We start from the raw sequence: 21,850 nt of genomic DNA on the forward strand, positions 1-21,850 counted from the left end.
ACTAATGGGGAAAAAATATTTGCAAGTCGTATATCTGACAAAGGGTTAATCTCCATAATATATAAAAGAACTCACACAGCTCAACAACAAAAAAGTCAAACAACTCGATCAAAAAATGGGCAGGAGACATGAACAGACATTTCTCCAAAGAAGATATACGCGTGGCCAATAGGCACTGGAAAAGATGTTCATCATCACTGACCATCACGGAAATGCAAATCAAAACTACACTAGGATATCACCTTACACCCATTAGAGTGGCAAAAATAACCAAAACAAAAAGTAACAAATGTTGGAGAGGCTGTGGAGAAAATGGGACCCTCATACACTGCTGGTGGGAATGCAAACGGGTGCAGCTGCTATGGAAAACAGTATGGAGATTTCTCAAAAAATTAAAAATAGAGGGGTAGCCCGGTGACGCAGTGGTTAAGTTCGCACATTCCACATCTCAGCAGCCTGGGGTTTGCTAGTTTGGATCCAGGGTGTGCACATGGCACCGCTTGGCACACCATGCTGTGGTAGGCGTCCCACATATAAAGTAGAGGAAAATAGGCACGGATGTTAGCTCAGGGCCAGGTTTCCTCAGGAAAAAGAGTAGCACTGGCAGTAGTTAGCTCAGGGCTAATCTTCCTCAAAGAAAAAAAAATTTAAAATAGAAATACCATATGACCCAGCCATCCCACTACTGGGTATCTATCTAAAGAGTTTGAAGTCAGCAATTCCAAAAGTGCCATGCACCCCTGTCTTCATTGCAGCACTATTTACAATTGCCAAGACATGGAAACAACCTAAGTGCCCATCAACCGATGATTGGATAAAGAAGATGTGGTATATATATATACAATGGAATACTACACAGCCATATAAAAGAACAAAATTGTCCCATTCACAGCAACATGGATGGATCTGAAGGAATTATGTTAAGTGAAATAAGCCAGATAGAGAAGGACAATCTCTGTATGACTCCACTCACTTGAGGAAGTTAAACATGTGGACAAAGAGAACAGATTAGTGGCTACCAGGGGAAGGGGGTGGTGGGGGGTGGGCATAAAGGGTGAAGGAGTGCACCTACAACATGACTGACAAACAACAATGTACAACTGAAATTTCACAAGGTTGTAACTTATCATAAACTCAATTAAAAAAAAAAGTATAGGCATGAAAAAAAATACTAATATACCATTTCTTAGCTACCAATAGGCAAAAAGAACATTGATTATGAAAAAAATAAGTGTTTGAGAAGGATGTGAGAAAACATCAACTCCCACACTCTGTGGAAAGAAATGTGAACTGGTATATCTGCTTTAACGAGCAATGTGAAAATGTCTATTCGAAATGAAAACTGTCATTCCCTAAACCCATAAATTCCTTTGATCATATACTCTAGAGAAACTTGTGCATTTTTGTACCAAGAAATATTTACATAGCACCTTTGTTCTTAATAGCAAAAAGTAGAATTAACCTATGCGTTCTTCAGCAGAATGACTAGGTAAACTTAAGTATTTGTTCAATGAATTGCTACAAAGCAGTTGGAAAGGGAAAATAAATGAGAACAAAGAGGCCTTCAATCTTATTTGTAATGTACTATTGGTTCATATAAAAACATTTGAGACACAAAGAAGAAAATGTTCCCATTTGCTAATTCTGGGACTGGCGTTCACGGCTGCTTGTTACACCATTCAGCTGTTTCCTGTATTTTTAAGCATTTAAAAATTGGTCTCAAAATAAAGAAAACAAAGAGGAAAAGAGAAGATCATAAATCCTTTCAAGAAACATTTGATCTCTTCCTCCTGGGACATTTTTCCATCTACTCTGTTACTTACCCTCCCTGCTCAATCCATTTCTCACTCAAACACTCTTAATCGACTTGTCAGACGACTTGAATGCCAAGTGTTGCAGGGAGCTTTCTAAAGAAAGTGAACAAGACAGGATGAACAATAGGTGCTGTACTTGGTATCTTTCTATTCTTCTGAGTCTCTCCAGACTTAAAACATAGAACGCTTAGTAAAATGTATACTAATTTAAAATGCAGCATTTTTAATCATCTAAAACTAGAAAGACACAGGTCATATAAAAATAATACTGTTGCCGAGATTCAATAAATACATATTTAGGAAATTTTTTAAATGAAGATTGACCCAATTATGCAAATTATCATTGTAATAATGTAATACTGTGACATGGTGTTCTTATGCAAAACAATATAGTTAGGAAAATTAAAGAAATGACTGTAATAAAGTGCTGGAATGTATTTGGCAAGAGAGGTGTTTTTAATTTTGTCTGAAAAATATGTTCCCTAGATATGCCTATATTTCATCGTACTACTCTGAACAAGTATTACTATCAGCAATTTAAAGATGATTAAGTACAGAGACATTCAAAGTTATTTCCCAGATGCAATCACGTTTTCAAATATCCTCTGAGTGATTTTCCCTATTGTAGAAAACCCTTTAAGTATAAGAGGGTATAAGCAGCGCCACAGCCTACATATGGGTACACCCATTTTCAGTAATATCTTATCTCCAGGTGTGCTTATACCTCATAAATGGCAAGAAAACTAGATTTCAAAAGACCAAAACACAAAACATATTCCTCCACAAAAAAGCACCACAGAACTTCAGCCCTAACTTAATACTATACATCCGGAAAAAAAATTTAGTCTAGTGCGTGAAGGATGTGGAATACCCTGCCTCTGACAAGCTGGCTAAATTTCTAAGTGAAAGAGCAGCCGGAAAGGCTGCTTCTTTCTCTTGATCTGCAATACTTCTCCAAATCTAGTATGAATAGTTTGAATAAATGGAAGACATATTTTATCACTTCTTAAAATGAACTTGCATAATTTATGTGAGAGAAGAATGTTAGATAGCAACTTTGGGAGATGTGTTATTCTTGTGTGTCTTCCAAATGAAGTCATTCTCTAGAACATACCACGGATACAGGCCAGACACCATAAGGCCAAAAACATTTCTTCAAAGGGTATGTGTGTGCTCAAAAAGAGTGAGACATGCCTTTGGTGGGCCTTACAACCCCCACCCCTAGTATTGTACATTCTTCCTCTAAAATGGTGGAGGGAAATGAGTAGAAGTCAAGTGTGTGAATACAAGAGAAGCTGCCTCCTCCTTCTCGTCCCTCATCCTGAAAAGTAGTCAGGACAGGGACATAGCCTTTAGGGAAGGAATACTGGCCTAGAGGTTCTCGCAGCACAGCTGATTCCTATAACCTCTATCTAGGCTCTAGATCCCATTCTTCCCCACTGCTCTTTCAGATACCCTCAACCTCATGGCTTATTTCCCTCAGAATATATTTGTGCTCAAGTCTTTGTTTTAATAAAACAAAAATTAACTACTTATTTAATCCTGCATCAGCCTCTAGCTTATTCTTACTCTTGCTCTGTCATTCTCTCTTCTTGCCTTGACAGCCAAGCTCTTTTCAATAGCATACATTAGCTATCTTAAATTCATGGCTTCTGCCACCATAGTTGTACTAAAACAACCTTAGCACAAGTTATCAATACCTTCCTTGTTGCTAAATTAATTGTAGTTCAGTTCTTAGCCTTTGTAAGGTCTCTGATAGGCAAGTCCCTTCTTAGTTTAACGCCTGGGCTTCCATGACACTATTCTCTCCAGTTATTCCTCTTGCCTCCCTGGTCACTTCTCCTTGATCTCATTCATTAGCAACTCTTCTCCTCCTTCCTCCCCCCACTTTCCCTAACCAATTACAGTCTGCTGGTTGAAATGATGGTTTCAGGTGAAATACGGCAGAATGGAAGATAGGAGTGAGACAGGATAAAGGGAAAGAGGAGGATGAAAGAAAAATATGTAAGGTCTCCCTTGTATATCTTAAAAAGCGGCTAAAAATAAGTTGGGTTATTGGATGTTCTGAGTTCCTTATAAGTCTGGGTCTAGTTTGTGAATAAATGCCTCAGAAACTGAAAACCAAATTTTCCCAACTGCTTTTTTATGCATTTACTCATATAACAAGCATTTACTGATTTGCCTATAACGTCTCAGATTTTGTACTAGGGACTCAAGGATGGAAAGATCATAAGAAATACTACCTGCCTTTCACAGAGCATCATAAGAGAAACATTTTTAAAAGTTCAATAACAAATATATGTCAGCCATAGGACAGTCTTAAATACAGCAGGGCCTCGGGAATGAAAAAGGTGGCAAATTCTACATTGGATGGGAAACGGGATAGCTAGACTTCTCAAGAGGTAACTCTTGCTCTGAGTCATAAAAGACAAGAAGTTATTTGCCACTGAGGGAGCGATGGGTCAGAAGGACAAGGTCAGGCAGAGTGAATGAATGACCAAAGACACACAGGCATGGTGAATCAGGGAAGCATCTATATTAATACATGCAAAAGGAATGAGGGGAGCAGAAAATCACCATCAGAACACAATAACTGCTGCAAGCAAGACCATGGGTTAATGTTAAATCACTGGGTGAAACAACAGGAGAAAGAGGATATTCGTAGAACCTCAAAGCATCTCCCTGAAAATATTTATTAATTACTGTGATTTTAGTATGTTAACAAATTCTTTGATAAATCCCTCCTTCCAAGAGGTGAATCTTGATTCCCCTCCCCATGAGTGTGAGCTGAACTTTGTGACTTGCCTCTAACGACACAGTATAGAAAGGAAAACATCTTAACCAAGTTGTCAGGGTTAACATTATCAGTAATAAATTAGGCTGACATCTAGCCTATGGCATGAGCATAATAACTGACAATACTGGGTGTTCATGAAGTTCTGGGCACCATGCTAGTTGTTTTATGCATGTTAGCTCATTTAATTCTTATACTATCCTATGAAGTAGGAACTATCATTTGCCCAATTTTACAGATGGTAGAACTGAGGTATAGAGGACTTAAGTACCTTCCTCAGGTCACACAGATACTGAGTGATAAGTAAAGGTTTGAGGGGTCGGCCCCGTGGCCAAGTGGTTAAGTTCACGCGCTCTGCTTCAGCAGCCCAGGGTTTCACTGGTTCGGATCCTGGACACAGACATGGCACCGCTCATCAGGCCATGCTGAGGCGGTGTCCCAAACGTCACAACTACAGGGAGCCACAACTAAAATATACAACTATGTACTGGGGGGATTTGGGGAGAAAAAAGCAGAAAATAAAAAAGAAGATTGGCAACAGTTGTTAGCTCAGGTGCCAATCTTAAAAAAAAGTAAAGGTTCGAAGCTAGGTAATGTTGAACATTGTGCTAACTTTCCTCCCCTATAGAAAATATGGCAAGGGTAGGGTACAAATAGCCTGGTAATTCTGGAAATGCTGTTAACAGAATGTGTGTAGGCTGAAAGGTAGCCCAATTAGTTTTGTTCCTCCCCTATCTTGATCCTGTGTCACAGAAGAATCTTTGCTCTGCCTTCTCATCTTTATGTGGCTCAAGGTTTTGCTACAAGATGTAATCAGCTGCAAAGGGTCCCCGAAATGTTTTCTGTTTCTAAGTGACTAAAACATATTTAACTACTGCCATACAGTTGCCACAGATAACCAATTAGGTTCAATATTTATGTGCCATATTAAGAATTTGTCTACCCCTTCTTTCAAAAAGTCTTCTACTTATTTACATTTGCATCACGTGATATACTTCGTCTCAGAGAAGGTTGTTTTTGTATATATGATTTCCCCTGTAAAACAGTGATTGAAGCACAAGAAATTCATATTGTTAGTCTGGAACTACTATTCTTTACAGTCTGGGGAGATAATGTCCTCTTTTATTTTATTAAAACATAATTGAAAACATAAAGCATTCTTTAGCAGCCAATTTACATATAACAGCTAATGAAAATACCAGCAATAATACTGGGCCTTAAGCTGAAGGCAATACAGGCAAATGTAATGTTACCCCAGCATGGGGCTAATTACTCAATTTTTAAACTAATTTTAAGGGTATTTTAGTAAATGGTTGTTTTAATAGGTCTAATGTGCTCCATTTTAATGTATTACTCTGATATAAAAGACTGATTATTTGTAACAGAAAAAGTAGTGCTGAGAAATGTACTTAAAGCTTTTGAAATAATTTATCTATTAGAGCAAATTTTCTTGAATAAGTGATTTCATTTTTTTTGTCATACAAGAATAAGAATTTTTGCGCAGTTAGGAAATTCCCTTCCTTATTTACTTAAATTCCTTTACCACAGAACAATTTCAATTAACTCCAAAGTTACAATTTCCAACAACTTCTTCCCCAAAAAATATTACATTGGCAGAATTCTCACTATTATCTATACTCAGTCGGAACATCGTTCAAACAAACCAAATATTTTGCCAACACCTCTTCTCTGAGGATACATTCCCAACCTTGCTGCTCAACCACTGGATATGCAAATACTGCTGTATATGTGAGGGGAGAAAGTACAGGGCAGGGGAAGAAGAGAACATTTCTTCTCTTCTCCAAAATTTCAGTATTATTCTGGTTTAATCATCCAAAAGAGTCTACAGGTTCTTTTCCTCTACCTTTAATGTGACCTACCGCAGACAATACATTTTTAGAAATTCTATAAGGAAACTATCATTTGATGTTACTTGCATATATTTTGATAATAGATTTAGCTGAATCCAACTTAAGATGTGACATAAATGCTGAAATAGATATCAAACGAACAAGGTGTTCAACTGCACTAACCCACTCTCTAACACAATTATACCCTACTCAAAAAATCAATTCAAACATGTAAAAGTCCTTCACCTCTGAGCACCCACCATTCTGGCTCTTCCTTACTATGATAGTGGAAGGAAGTGAATTCCAGTTTGGACATGAAGCTGATTTCAATTTTTGGCTTTTAGCCCAGAGAGAAAAGTTAGGTTTCTTCCTACATAGCTAAGTGCTATTGCTGGCTTTAAAGACAGAGGTTAAAGGAACCATGAGCCAAGGGATGCTGATGGCCTCGAGAAGCTGGGAATGGCCCTTGGTTGACAGCCAGCAAGGAAAGGAAGACCTCAGTGCTACAAATGCAAGGAACTAAATTATATCAACAACTTGAATGAGCAATAAAATGGACTGTCCCCTAGAACCTCCAGAAAGGAAAACAGCCCTGCCAATACCTTGATTTTAACCCGGTAGATCTAAGTCAGACTTCTGACCTACAGAACTGTGAAATAATAAATGGGTGTAACATAAGCCACCAAATTTGTGATAATGTGTTATGACAGCAATGGAAAACCAATAGTCACTGTTGCTCTAATGGCTAGTCATTAGTCCAAATCTGTTTATGGCACAGGAATGCTCATCACATGACAGTGTTCAGTAGAAGTTTCCCAGGCTCCCTCTTTTTTATCCCAATAGCTATAAACTATCTCCACTCTGCCAAATTAACCAAGGCTCTTAGAGTCTTTCTCAAGTATTAGCAAAGACTCCACTGACAGAGAGAAAATCAGAATAAATGGCTAAACAGGGAAGAGCAGGACTCTATACTACTGTAGTTACACAGAAGCTCTACAACCAGTTGTCTATCACTGCATATCAATCTTAAATTGAAAACTTTAAAATTCTATCATATGAAATTCCTCTGGGGAAAAAATAATTTAGTCAAAAAATGCAATAAAAAGAAGCTTTGAATGGACACTAAAATAGAGCTCAGTTTACCTGTTCAATAGTAATGTCAGTCACTTCACTTTAAGAGGTAAAGTTTTTGTTCAAGCCATTAAATTATCTCCAAATATATACCACACAACACAATATGAAAGTTCGCAACTAAGTTGGCTTCACATTGTAGTCTATTTTAAATAAGTGAGAAACTTGTTTGAGAGTTTGGTTAAAATCATTAGAGTACATGGAGTTGACATCTGTCGAAAAAAGGTAAGTGCATTTTTATTAAGGAAATGACATTCAGTCACAGTAAATGGTAACTGTCAAGCAAGCAAACGTAAGAAATTGGTTAAGGAACAAATATAGATATTGTTTAGTTCTATCTCAACAGTTTTAATCTTTCTAACTCACAGGGAAAGAGATTTAAGTCAATGACAAGAGCAGTGAAAACCATTTCAGGGGGAAAAACAGATTTTCATAGTCTTCATGCAAAGCTAAAGTTTTCATCCTAGATTTTTGTTTTTCTAGCTTCCACTTGTCACTTATTTGGTAAATAGATATTTTCATGAAAATATGAAATGGAATGAAGAAATTTCTCACCGGGAATATTCCTAGCCATCCTTCATTTGAACAGGGGTCATTTTAATATAACCTATGTTTCCAAGACCATACCGAGCCAGAGGTACAAATAATAGAATTTACCAACACAACAATGACATCGACAAAAAAATAAATACTTCTCTGCTGCCCCTTCTTACCCTGTCCTTCTCCTCCCTCCATGAGTGCTCTAGCTCATTAGCCAAAGAAAGCTGGGGCACCATGGAGAGTGTCTCACATGTGATGCATCCTCCTGCTTTGCTTGTGGCCTTCATCATTTTTCTTCTTTCCTGGTCAGGCTCCCTCTGAAGATACCTGGAGTCACTGACGATAAAAATAAAGGGGTGGTTTTGACGCAGATGCCCAATGAAGGCATGTTTGCTGTTGCTCCGTACTATGGAGCAGGGCCAAGTTGGACAAGAACGGGGCCATAGGGAAGGGATCACAGGAGCTGCCAAAGAGCTGGCTCTAATCTAAGCTTCCCCCTAATGCTTCTCCAACTTTTCCATCAGAACACCCCGAAGGACATAAAAAAAGAATGTAAATATTCTTTGAAGTCTTAGGGTTTTATCAATGTATAAAAATTTTACACTTTATTCCATTATAAATCTTTGCTTCTTTTAATATAAACTAATGTTTTCAACTACTCACAATCAAGTGAATTTGATGACCTGGGAAGACAGGAGAAATATGAGAATACAAAAAGGGATAAAAATCATTTTCTTTTTTAGGTTTCTAAATTGTCCAACTAAGCTCCAAGGTTGAGGGGGGATGGGGCTAACCAAAAGAATTCCTTTTGCCATATTTTTTCTTTTTAGGTACCATAATGATACAGGAAGGATCTAACGGAGATGAAACTACATTGCTTGGTTACAACCTGCAATGAGTTTAGCCAAGCATGTTATAGGGGACAGAGACTTCCACAAGACCACACTCGCTTCTTCAAGTTCAGGGGGTTCTCAAAACCACCTTTACGTTCAATAAGTCACTGAAAGTTGTTATTCTCATAAGTTGTTCCAGGGAAAGGCTATGGGTTAAAATTAGCCAAATGAAGAGACACACAGGGCAGGGTCCAGAAGGAGTTCAAACGAGGAGCTTCCAGGTGTCCTCTCTCAATTGAGTTATGGAAAGCATTACCTACTCCTGGTCAATATGTGGCAATATGCACAGAGTATTCCCCACCAGGGAAGCTCACCTAAGCCTTTGATGTCCAATTTTTATTGGGGCTTGATTGCATACTGCCCAATAGCTGATCTTTATTCTCAAGCCCCTCCAGAGGTTGGGCTAATATCTTTAGTCATCAGTTCTTCTGGAGGTTCAACCTGAAACTGTGCGACCCAAAGCCTCTCTCATAAGTCACAATGATAAACTCTCTGGGGGCCACAGGCCACAGGTGAACAAAGATATTCCTATTATGCAGGACACTTCAGGAGCCTGGAGATCACCTCCCAGCAGCCGAGGGCAAAGCGAGATCATTTTTTGGGTAAGGTTCATTCTTCATACTAGATAAACTATGGCTAAAATCATATTTCTCAAATATAACCATACAACAAAAGCCCTCTAAATCATACATGTTCAGCCCTCCAATGTCAATGATGCAAACGGCTCCAATTTCCTTTTTATAGAATCTCTAAAAGGTAGTTAAAGAAAACCCTAGAACCCAAAAGAATGCATAAAATCAAACTTATACTAGAGATTTTCAAAATACTATTCAGTACAAGCCATAAAATCAGATCTTCATTATTTACTGAAAATCCTAATATGCACGGTGGCATTTCTATTTTGAAGAGTTTCTCAGGTAGTGTCCTCAACTTGTTCCTTTCTAGTACTTGAAAACTGTAAATTATTCATGAGAGGACAGACCCAAAGCAAATGAGAACAGAAACAGGAAAACAATGATAATAAGCCACCTTGTTCACAGAAATTCAGACAACAGTGTAGCAGAAGGAGGGTGGCTTTGGGGATCATCATTTGATTCTGGCTGCATCACTGTTGTCTAAAGGTCTGTGTGAATGTGAAGCTGAGATAATGCCCCTGTGATTTAGGTGTTTTCCTCCTTAACTGTACTTTTTTCTTCATGAATAAGCCTTGGATTATACAGGCTTATTAAAATAAAATGCAAAGACTTATAATGATATTCTTGCTTTCTTTTATTCCTCCCTGTTCAAGTCTTTTAAATATTTACATACTCAGAAAAATTAGGAAAACAGCGAAGTGATCTGCTCCATAGATAACCGCTGGGCTTTACTTATTTATTATGCTAATTAGGTAGTTTTGTTTGAGGAGACTGGTGACAGTTATTTAGGCAGGGGTTCTACATCAAGTGAGGCCTAAAGGAAGTAGTTAACAGAATCCAAACAGCCATGTGGAAAGGGCTTCCCGACAGGAGCTGTGACCTTTAGTCTAGGGCAACAAGGACCTGCCAGGAACAACTAGAGGAATAAATATTCTTCCTGTTCTCTGGATAGCCTACTGTGCCTCCCACTGACTGAACCCAACTAGAAACAAGACTGCAAGGCACCTGGTTGATGTTGTCCAAACAGACGAGCCTCATGCGCCATAGAACAAGGGAGAGAAAAGTACAGAGTGAAGCCAGAAGGGCAAATGCACTGGTCTGAGAACTAAGCCCTGGGACACTCCAACGCTTAGAAGTCAAGAAAACTAGGATGGACAAGCAAAGGAGACTGAGAAGGAATAGCTAATGGGTAGCAAGAAAACCAAGAGAGTGTGACATCCTACAGCCAAATAAAGGTGTTTTGAACAGAAGAGAAGTAAAATTTTTAACTGTATCACATGTGGATGGGTCAAAAATCCAGGGATTGAAAATTGACCGCTGGATTTGGTAATGTAGATGACACTAGGAACTTTGAAAAGTGTGTGGAAATAAATTAAGACCTTCCAAATGAGAAGAAACAGAGGATATTTAGTCAGAGCTTTCAATAGCAAGGGAATCAGCCACCACCACCTGCATTTGGCAGGTAGTCTGGCGGATAGTTAAAAGCTTGAAGAAGAGTTGGAAAGCTTTATAGTGAAAAAAAGGAGGGGCTTCAGTATTGCCTTGATTGGAGGTTGTGCGCATGGGAAAGCTGGAGATGGGCTACAAGGGGGACATCCTATGTGATTGGCTTGAGGCTCATATTTGGCTTTCTGTGGTTGGTCTGAGTTGGAAGGGAGTCAGAAATTAGGGAAGCTGCCAGTCACAGACCAAGTCCTGACCCTTTTGGGCCTATTGCTACAAAGGCTGTAGTTTGGCTTCCTAGACGGATTGCCACAGAGATTATGGGTCAGAGTTCTGTTGTCATCTATGATGTGTCCACTGTCTATTTGTAGAGTCTATCTCTCAGGAGTTTCAGTGGACTAGTGGGAGCAAAAGAGTGATTTGACTGGTGTACCTACCAGTGAGGGTACAGTCAGGAAACAGAAATTATTCTAAGTATTTGAAACTGAGGGAATTAATCTAGAGGATTGATGATAGGTGAGCTGAGAAAACTAACAGGAGACAGTAAAGCAACCCAGAGATTAGCAACTGGAGGTAGCTATTCCCACCCCTAGAGTTGAAAGAGTAGTAGAAGACGGTGGTGTTGCCAGAGCCCAGAAACCAGTGTAGTCCAGCAGGGACTAAAACCCCTACAGAAGCCACCTAGGGGGCCAAAGTAGGTGCTGTATGGTGGGACCTGGAGCCATGGGGGAGACACAGCAGACACTGGAGAGGCTGCCTGAGAAAGGGAAAAGTGGAGGGAAATTTATGGCTTCTCCTTTCTTCTCACCCTTTATTCTCCTGCTAATGTCTCTCATTGGCCAACTCCAGCAAGAAGCAAGCTGCCAGGGAGCCTGCGAAATGCAGCTTACAGGTGTCAGCCCCCTTGTAGTTTATATCAGAATGGGTGAAGGGTGGAAAAACAAGAGTGCAAACACGCATATGACTGACCTAACTGTGTTCAAGGGAGAATGGGGTGCTTCTGGAAATGAAGAATTGGTTTACTAGGATTAATCCTTCTACTGTGAACAATTAAAACTGTTAGATGAGGGGTCGGCCTGGTGGCATAGTGGTTGAGTTCATGCACTCTGCTTGGGCAGCCTAGGGCTCATGGGGTTCGGATCCTGGGCGCAGACCTACACACTGCTCATCAAGCCATGCTGTGGCAGGATCCCACAGGCAAAATGGAGGAAGACTGGCACAGATGTTGGCTCAGGGACAATCTTCCTCAAACAAAAAGAGGAAGACTGGTGAGGATTGGCAACAGATGTTAGCTTAGGGCCAATCTTCCTCACCAAAAAGAAAAAAAAAGCTAGAAGAAATTTTTTTTCAAAAAAATATTTAAAGTGAAGTGCTATCAACAGAGAAGGAGACTGCCAGATCTGCCAGATCTGCCAGATCTGGGGGCGAGCTGGAATGTGGAGATAAGAGCAGAGCACAAGCAAAACAAAGGTGCTATTGCTCTGAGGGAATCTGTCAAAACAGGAAAATGTACAAGGCCTTCAGGGCAAGGTGAACAGGAGTCAAAGCTCAAAGCCATCAAGAGCTTGCTGAAGGACATCTGGGCTGCTTCCAGTTTTTTATTATAAACAAATGGTTGTACGACTCTATAAATATACTAAAAACCATTGACTTGTACAATTTAAATAGGTGAACTTTATGGTAGGTAAATTATATCTCATAAAGCTATTCGAAAAATAGCAAGAGTAAGAGAAAGACATTTCTGATGAAAAACAGAACATTTGCCACTAGTAGATCCTCAGGAAAGGATATTCCAAAGCAAGCATTCCAAAGCAGGACAGTGATCCCAGCTGGAAAGTCCATGAAATAAAATGGTATATATGTAGGTAAATGTTAACAGATACTGACTCTATAAAACAATGACATCAATAACAAGGATGCCTTTTGAAGTAAAAAAAATTAAACAAGATAGAATTAAAATTCATGACAAAAGAAAGAGAATGGACAGAGGATGGTGACGAATCCAGAGATCAGCAACAGTTGGCTTTTCTTACTATCAACAGGGCTGCAAGCGCAAGAGAAGGACATAGTGTTGCCAGAGCCCAAGGAGCATCAAACTTAGGAGAAGCTACTCACTGAGAGTTGTCACCACTAGGAGACAGTGCTTCTGCCAAAACCTAAGCGTTGAAGCAGGGAGGGTATAGGATAGAAAGAACAATAAATCTTTCTCCATCTGTATTCCAAGCTCTTGCTTATGTCTCCTACTGGCCAAACACAAAGGAACAGGAACATCAAAAGACACACTAAAGAGAATGAAAAGGCAAGCCAGAGTAGAAAAAGAAAAACTCCAACAGGTTTAATCTGCAAAGAACGAATACCCTGAATATATAAAGAACTCTGAAAGATCAGTAGGAAAAAGGCAGACAATCCAATAGAAAAAACTGGACAAATGACTTGATTAAGCACTTCACTGAAGAAAAAATCCATAATAGAAATTATTTACAAATGAAAAGGTGCTCAATTTTTTGTCATCTTTGAATAACAGAGTATAATTCCATTCATTTAAATTTCTAAAAATACTGCTCAAACTAAACAATGGCATATTGTTTAGTGATGCATAGGTAAGTGATAAGGCACTAAAAAGAAACATGGAAATGATTATGGGACAGGATTGTGGATAGTTCACCATAGTAACAAGAGGGAAGGTAGAGTACACTGAAACAGTAGCAGGGAAGTCCACAGGTGTGGTAGTGAGAAACAGACTCTAGAGCCAAAGTGCATGGTATAAACAACAGCTGTTTGACCTTGGGAAAATTCTGTGATTTCTCTGTGCCTCTTAGCTCCTCATCTGTAAAACAGGGCAAATAACAGTAGTTATGTAACAGAAAGCACCCAGAAAATGCTGAGCCCATAGGAAGCACTCAATAAATGGTAGTTATTATAATTATTATTGATTTTTAGGCTTCTTGCTTATTCAATATTTATAAAGCACCTACTATGTGCCAGAAACTCTGCAACGAGTTTACACTATATCAGAGGAGGTGGGTCATCTAACAATAATTTTATTGAAAGCTTATTACGTGACGCTGTATTCTAAATGCTTTAGAAAAATGAAATGGACTGAAGCTGAATGTACAGTTCGGTATAATGACCAAGTCATTAATTTTTCAGTTAACAGAAGTGAACAAATGTAGTTATGTTATTTTTATTTGTTTTAAGACTGCCACTATCTCATCAATTATTAATAGTTCTCTAGACTTGGCCAGAATCCAAGATCTTACAATATTCTGTCTTTATAATTAAATATCACATCCCCACATATTCATCCAATATTTATTAACATTCATTAAATGTAAAGTCCTGGGGTTGACACAAAGATGTAAGTCAGTCCTTCTCAAAAATGACCTCAGCCCAATGGAATACAGACATTTAAGAAACAGACAAGGAGCCGGCCCCGTGGCGGAGTGGTTAAGTTCTCGCACTCCGCTTTGGCGGCCCAGGGCTTCAATGGTTCAGATCCTGGCGGCGGACATGGCACCATTCCTCAGGCCATGCTGAAGTGGCGTCCCACGTGCCACAACTAGAAGGACCCACAACTAAAATTCACAACTATGTACTTAGGGGATTGGGGGAGAAAAAAGCAGAAAGAAAAAAAAAAAAGAAGATTGGCAACCGTTGTTAGCTCAGGTGCCAATCTTTAAAAAAAAAAAGACAATACAATCTAATGTGGCAAATGTGTGAAGAGAGATTAGAATAGGTTACTACAGGAGCATTTAGGAGGAAAGAGTGATTATTCAGTACCCTAAGAGGTCAGGCAAAAGCTTTCTGGAAAATGTGACATATAAACTAAATTTTAGGAGATGAGTAGAAGGCAAACAAATGAAAATAATGAGGTGGAGCACAAGGATATTAAGGGCATTATGAGAATCATGTGGAAAGATCACGTGAAGCAGCATGGAATGTTCTAGAATTTCAAGTGATATGGAAAGACTGGATTGGGTTAGGGTGCAGTGGTTGCGTGGTGAGCAGTGAAGCTGGGGAGGTAAGATGAGGCCAGATTAAGAAAATTCTTGTATACTAAACTAAGAAGTTTGGCTTTTATTTCAAAGATGATGAGGAACCACTGAAAGACTTTCAACACAAAAGTGAATTGTCTTCCTAGCCAACCTTTAACCCTTTGGATCTGATGTCCCGTTTATGCCCAATCTAAGCCCCTGCTCTTACTAAACAAGCATGGAACCTGCATCTGGCTTATTTAAGAAGAAATTGGCCCTGACTGGTATGCTACATTATGGCTCACATACTTAGCTCTTTCTCAAACTCACATCCATTGCTGCTAGAGGGCCAAGCTGTGAGCAGTCAGCAAGCAGAATGGGCAAGAAGCCACATAGCGTGTCTTGGGGAGTATCACTGTGCCTAAAACAGGGGAGGGAGGACTAGAAGAGGATCCACTCTGCTTTTTACTGTGGTGGAAAGGGAAGATAAATATTTTTACCTCATTTCTCCTCCAGGTATATCTAGCAAGTACTGGCTTGCCCCAATATCTCCTCTTGCCTCTGAGACTAAATTTGAGTAAGGCCAAAGAATCTACAGGAAAGGAGATGCCTGGATTGACTGCCCCTCCCATCACTCCTCAGCCTTTTGGCTAAGATCAAGCGTGGACTGACTTCCCCAGACCTCAGGAACAAGTGAAACTGGGCTTGCGCTTGGAAATGTTCTCACTCACCTTCCAAATCCTGAAGCCCAAGGGAGGCATCTGTGACAATAGGATGTTTTCAGCTCTTTAGAAACACTCTTCCCCACCCTGTGCCTGCCAATAAAAACTGAGTCTACATCTTCAACTCTCAAACATATTTCGAAGACTTAATTACATAAGAAAGAAGGGGATTGCCTCTAAAGTGAAAAAAAACGCTGAACTGGAAGGAGTGAGGATATTTTCCTGTGGTAATGAATCAAGAATTATAAAGAACTCCAAAAGATGAGAATTCCACGAGGCTGAATCAAAGGAGTATAGAAGCCAAAGGGCTATGTTTGTAACTTGCATGGACGGTATTACATTTGTCTTTCTATCTGAAGTGAGCAAATATGTGTGCGTGCTATAGGAGTGAGGAGTAAGTGAGAAGGAAATGAAGGAGATAGAGAAACATCTCTCTCTAGAATTCAACTTAATCAGAGAGAATAAAGTTATTATTAGATTACCTGTATAAATACTGTAAAAGGAATCCAAAAGCATAGTTCTTCAACAATTAGGAAAGGAATCAAAACCTGATTCAAGCAACTAGATAAAAAAGGACATATTAAGAAGAAAAAGGAAACAAAGCCTGTGCTCTTAGACACACAGAGTTAAATACAGAGCTGCTCACAGACAGGCTATTTCCAAACCTTCTAGGGAACAGCAGCATCCTTTGATATATAGACAACTGTGAAGAGACTGGAAGGGATTCAAAATAAAAAGTTAAGCGGACAGAATCTAGGAACTTGACATAAGAGGATGGAGAGAAATAAAAGAAACGAAGAAGGAAACCACCACCCTGAACATTATTGTGACAAAAAAAATCGAGCAGTGATTTGAAAGTGAGATTTTATAAGTCTGAATTTGCTTCAGATGATTTTTCGTGATTTATTTTGCTCCTCATCCATTACATCACCAACATTTAAGCATTTTTGTAAAATTAAATGAAAAAATATGTGCCAGTAACAGTGATCATGAACAAAAAAATCTATGAACACATTTGTTTAAGGTTTTTCTTCCACAAATTATTTCTTAAATGAAGTATTTTCAGACTCATAATTAACTGCCATTTTTTCTCTGCCTTCTGCTTTGGATATAGAACAAAATTGTTTCCTTCTGTGGATTAATGCAGATCAATCGAATTTGAATCAGATAAGACCTCTGCTCGACGGAAAAATATTTAGATAATATTGTTTCAATAAGGCAGCGTGAAGGATGCTTTGTGGAGAAGAGGACAGATATTAAAGTCTATTCCAAACTAGAAACCATCCCTCTGGGACTATTTCAATGAAGAGGTAAATTCCAGAGATAAGAGCACTGTAGCTTCTTCACCTCTCAACAATTAGCTCTGATTCCTTTTAGGGAGAAATCAACCTTTTTGAATCACACTTCCTGAATGTGTGTAACAGGCTAGAGAACTCTCTCTGTCTCTGTATCTCCCCTTCCCCTGAGAGTTCTTTACAAACTTCCTCTGGTGGCCTCTAAGTTTACACTCATTCAAGTTGTGATCATTTGCCTGAAGGTGTTGAAACTGAAGTTGCAGGGTGAGGATCAAAGAAGACTGACCAAGTACACCAGGCACTGTCATTTATTTGCTAAAATAAAATCTGATTTGCAACACAAGTGGAGTAGTAGTGACAGAATCTGCCCATCTTATCCTACCCTGGTGGCAGAGTTTTGAGGATGCCATCCCTGGGATAACAAATTCGGACAACTTACTATTATGTAACCAGGGCAGGAAGCAGTGGTCATGAGGGAACCTGGGAATGTGGAGTAACTTTCTTCCCCTTATCATTTACTACTCTTTACTACTATGTGTAGACCAGGGTATGTGCTGGAAGGGGACAGGCAGCAAGACACTATCATTTTCAAGCTTTGAAGCAGGTACCCTAAAATCCTTTCCCTATATCTTCTCATTCAGTGGATCCTGTCTATATTCTCTATGTTCAGTCGGAGATAATTGTAAAGGCCACCAATGACTCTGGATCACCTTTAAGTAACAATATTAATATGAACACAACGTTAAGATGCACACTATTAATGTGTTTTATTAATGTTGGCATTTTCATATCATACTTCTGTATACACAGAAGCATATTATGGTACCAATATGTGTCTCAACATCATGCTTATCTTATCCATATATTATAAATAAAAACATCTGTCATTTCCTGCTTCTCCAGTCCCACTGTTGCCAGTTCTGAAGGCTGCTTCTTCCTTGCCCAGTTCCTGAGGCATCACCGACCTCCTCTCTAAAACCAACTTGAATATGTTAACCAATTATCAATTCCTTAGTTTAGGTAGCAAATTAAACTCCATTTCCTTTTTGGGAGCTAATTTCTTGTCCTGAATTCAAGTCAGCTTGGCTTTTATGTGCCTGAAGGCCTTGCTTTTAGTTCTTATCAGCCCTCTCACTCAGAAGCTTGATTGTTTCATGTACCCTGAGTAACTGGCTAGAGAGGTGGTTTTAAATCCATCCACAGATTCTTTGGTATCCCTCCCTTTAAGAGGTGGAGCCTAATTCCCTTTCCCTGAGCAGCAGACTTAGTGACTTGCTGCTGATGAATAGCAGAAAAGACGTGTGTGACTTCAGAGACTAAGCCATAAAAGGCACTGTGACTTCCTCCTCTCCCTTGGATCACTCAATCTGGGCTAAGCCAGCTGCTATGTCATGAGAAGAGGTCCATGTGGGAAAGAACTGAGTCCTCTAACAACCATATGAGTGAGCCATTTTAGAAGTTGATTCTCTTGCCCTAGTCAATCTTCAAATGACTGCAGGCCAGGTTGAATCTTGAATAAAACCTCATAACAGACTCCTAGCCAGAACCACCCAGTTCAGCCACTCCTGGACTTCTAACTGACAGAAGGGTGTGACATAAGAAATCTTTGTTGTATTAAGCTGCTAGGTACTGGGTTATTTGTTATACAGCAATAGATAACTAATACAACTGGATTCTGTTCCAAACAAGATGGATAACGCAGAACCAAAACACTGACACTTATCTGACTACAAGGATTGCTACTTCCTGTTATTCCACCCTATTCATCAGATGGGATTTCTTTAGATATCAATTCTGACTTCATCAAGTTCAAAAATTCCAGACCTTTGGCACTGATTTGGAACACTGGCTACTCACAGGTGGCGGAGATTTATTATTCCATCTAATCCTAGCCCATTTATACCTAGGCCTATTTCTTTTTCCCCCTCATGCCTTGAATTCAAGTTAATATGGGTCATGAGACCATTTATTTTGTTTATATCGTCATTCTGCAGCAAACACTAATGATAACATTATATTTCAATCACTATGCTAATCACCAAGGATATAAAACTAAGGGTCAATCTCTGCCTTATAGTTCACAGATTGTTAGAACTCTCTGTTCCCATTTCCCTTTCCTCCTTTAGTAATAGAACTGCATCTTTGGTCTGGGAATATGACGCCTCAATAGTAACTATATTCCCCAGCCTCCCTCTAGGTTACCGTGTGCCAGGTGACTAAGCTCCTTCTAATGAGACATGAGAGGAAGTAACTTTGACACTTTGGTACTATGTCGCTCCAGAGGGAATATGTGCCCTTCACTTCCTTACCCTCTTCTTGCTGGCTAGAATGCATAAATGGTAGAAGGATTTGGATTAGCCATTTTAGAATATAAGGTGGAAGCCTTGGGTGGAGGATGGTGACAAAGATTCTCTCCTTGACCAAACTCTACTCAGGTTCCTCTGAGCTCTTTTTCAACAAGGCCTCAACTTTTAGACTTCCATGTTCAGCTCTGCATTGTCCAATTTTAGCCAAGAATCATAGGTCAAATTTAGCCAGAATACCCTATCTTCAATATCTTGATCACTCTAAATATCTAATTGGGTTCCCCATCCTCCTGGTGATGTTGATGGCCCTGGCCTGCCTTCAGCAAGAATCCTATTAGGTCAGTTTAGCCAGATTCCCCCTTCCCCTGATGTTTCCTCCTACTCATTTTCCACCCACTGACTGCATCCTGCTCCTTGGCTACAGATTTCCACTTGCCCATGCTGTATTCAGAATTGAGCCCAATCTTTCTCCCTCACTCCAAGTCCCCATTGTTGTAGTCCCTCTATCTATTGTCACAGCCACCACTTGAATAAATTCTTCCTGTCTTTAACAGGTTTCATGACTAATTTTTTTTTAATGGCAAAGCAACAAGTTAGAAGGAATAGAGCCACTATATCATTTCTGGACTGCTATGCTTAGACTGGTACAGGACAAGAAGATAAACTTGTCTTATTTACGCTAAATAATAAATGCATACTCGGATGAGATTGACATGCAAACAAGTAATTTTAGCACAATATTCTATACAGAGGTAAGCATAAAGTCTTATGAGAGCACAGTAGAGGGAGCAAATGACTTTGCTTGCTGGAGTTGGGATCAAGCACCAAGGAGCCTCCTAGGGTGATAGGGCTGACCTCTCAGTTTGTCCTGAGCTTGTTGAACTTGACTACTCCAGCATTCAAGTGACATAGACCACCACTTCCAACGTTTTCATCATCTCAATCCATGCCCTCCTATTCCTTGACTTCTTTTTATAAAACAGCTGATGATTTTTGAAGAAATACCTCATTCTCTTTAAACCTTGCATATGTAAGAAATTATTGGAAAATTTAAACAATAGACACAATCAAATTTCTACCACCCATGCAACATCAATACAAAGTATATTCATGTGATTAACTTCTTTAATACAGCATCAAAATCCTTATGGTATTTCTTGGAGGTTCAGGTGAGCAAAGTGGGTGAAGGTATTTCTAAACGGTCAGGGTAAAAAGTCGGCTTATGTTGTTAATATTATTACTCTGAGTTTATGGGGGAATTATCAGTCAACATGTTGACCTTTTTTTCCAGGTGATATTGCTATGTAATGGAGTAAAATTCACACAAAATACCATGTTTAGCTTTAAACTCACTAACATTTTTGTGTGTAGAAAATATCTAATTGTCAAACTACATGCAGAAATCTTACTGAAAAAAAATACTTTAGAGGTTGAAGTCCTCATGTTCTCTCTTGTCTTTTTATTTTTTTCTACAGATTGGACAGGATCCAGATTTATGCTAACGTGTCAGTGAGTAATAAGTCTTCATACATTGTTAACTTCGCTAAAGATTTTAACAGAAAAGTACCTCTACTTGACCAAACAGATAAACTGTATAAACCTACTCATTATTATGCTACTTGTAACTTTTCACAAACCTAAGTCAACTAGAATTTACTGAAAAATCTATTATATATGTGATACTGTGCAGGGACAAAAGTTTAAAATTTTCTTGGGGAAAAATTCTTACACAGAAAACAGGAGAACAGAGGCCAGCCCAGTGGCATAGTGGTTGAGTTCGCGTGTTCCACTTTGGTGGTCCAGGGTTCACAGGTTCGGATCCCGGGCACAGACATACACACTGCTCATCAAGCCACACTGTGGTGACATCCCCCATAAAACAGAGGAAGATTAGCACAGCTATTAGCTGAGCAACAATCTTCCTCAAGCAAAAAGAGGAAGACAGGCAACAGATGCTAGCACAGGGTCAATCTTCCTCACAAAAAAAAAAAACAAACAAACAAATGAAAAAAACAGAGGAAAACGTAAAACAAATGTAATCAAGTGCTAAATACTGTGGAACTGGTAACAAATGCATTAGGAATTTAAACAAAGAGAGGTCACTATATTTGGAGTGATTAAGTAAAACTTCATGGAGAAGTCTGAATTTAAGGATGGGTAAATTGGAAGAGGTAAGGAAAGCTTTTATTAGGCCTTAAAATTATCTCAATAGCATATTTCTATATAATCTGTTATACATATGTGTGTGTATATATATTATATATACTCAATTGTGTATGTATATATATGTGTTACATATACTCCAATTATATATATATACACAGATTAATATATATGTTATATATAATTTATCTCAGTGCAAACAAAAAATTCCAGTTGCATAGCTAGATGTTTTAACCATGTATACCGTAAAAAATTGCACTAGGGCCTCCAATCATTTCTTCCCCCTTTCC

The 21,850-nt window shown here is 39.0% G+C and overlaps 1 protein-coding gene across 1 annotated transcript in view; it reads left to right on the forward strand.

Moving 5' to 3' along the window:
• Positions 1 to 7,788: 7,788 nt before the first annotated feature.
• LOC100072210 (polyadenylate-binding protein 1-like) overlaps positions 7,789 to 21,850 on the forward strand; it is a 61,442-nt gene continuing 47,380 nt past the window's right edge. The window contains 2 exon segments of the mRNA XM_070257135.1: positions 7,789 to 7,814; positions 8,440 to 8,552. Of these exon segments, the coding sequence (XP_070113236.1) occupies positions 7,789 to 7,814; positions 8,440 to 8,552 (139 nt within the window).

This window comes from Equus caballus, chromosome X (assembly GCF_041296265.1).
Source record: "Equus caballus isolate H_3958 breed thoroughbred chromosome X, TB-T2T, whole genome shotgun sequence".
Lineage (NCBI taxonomy): Eukaryota > Metazoa > Chordata > Mammalia > Perissodactyla > Equidae > Equus > Equus caballus.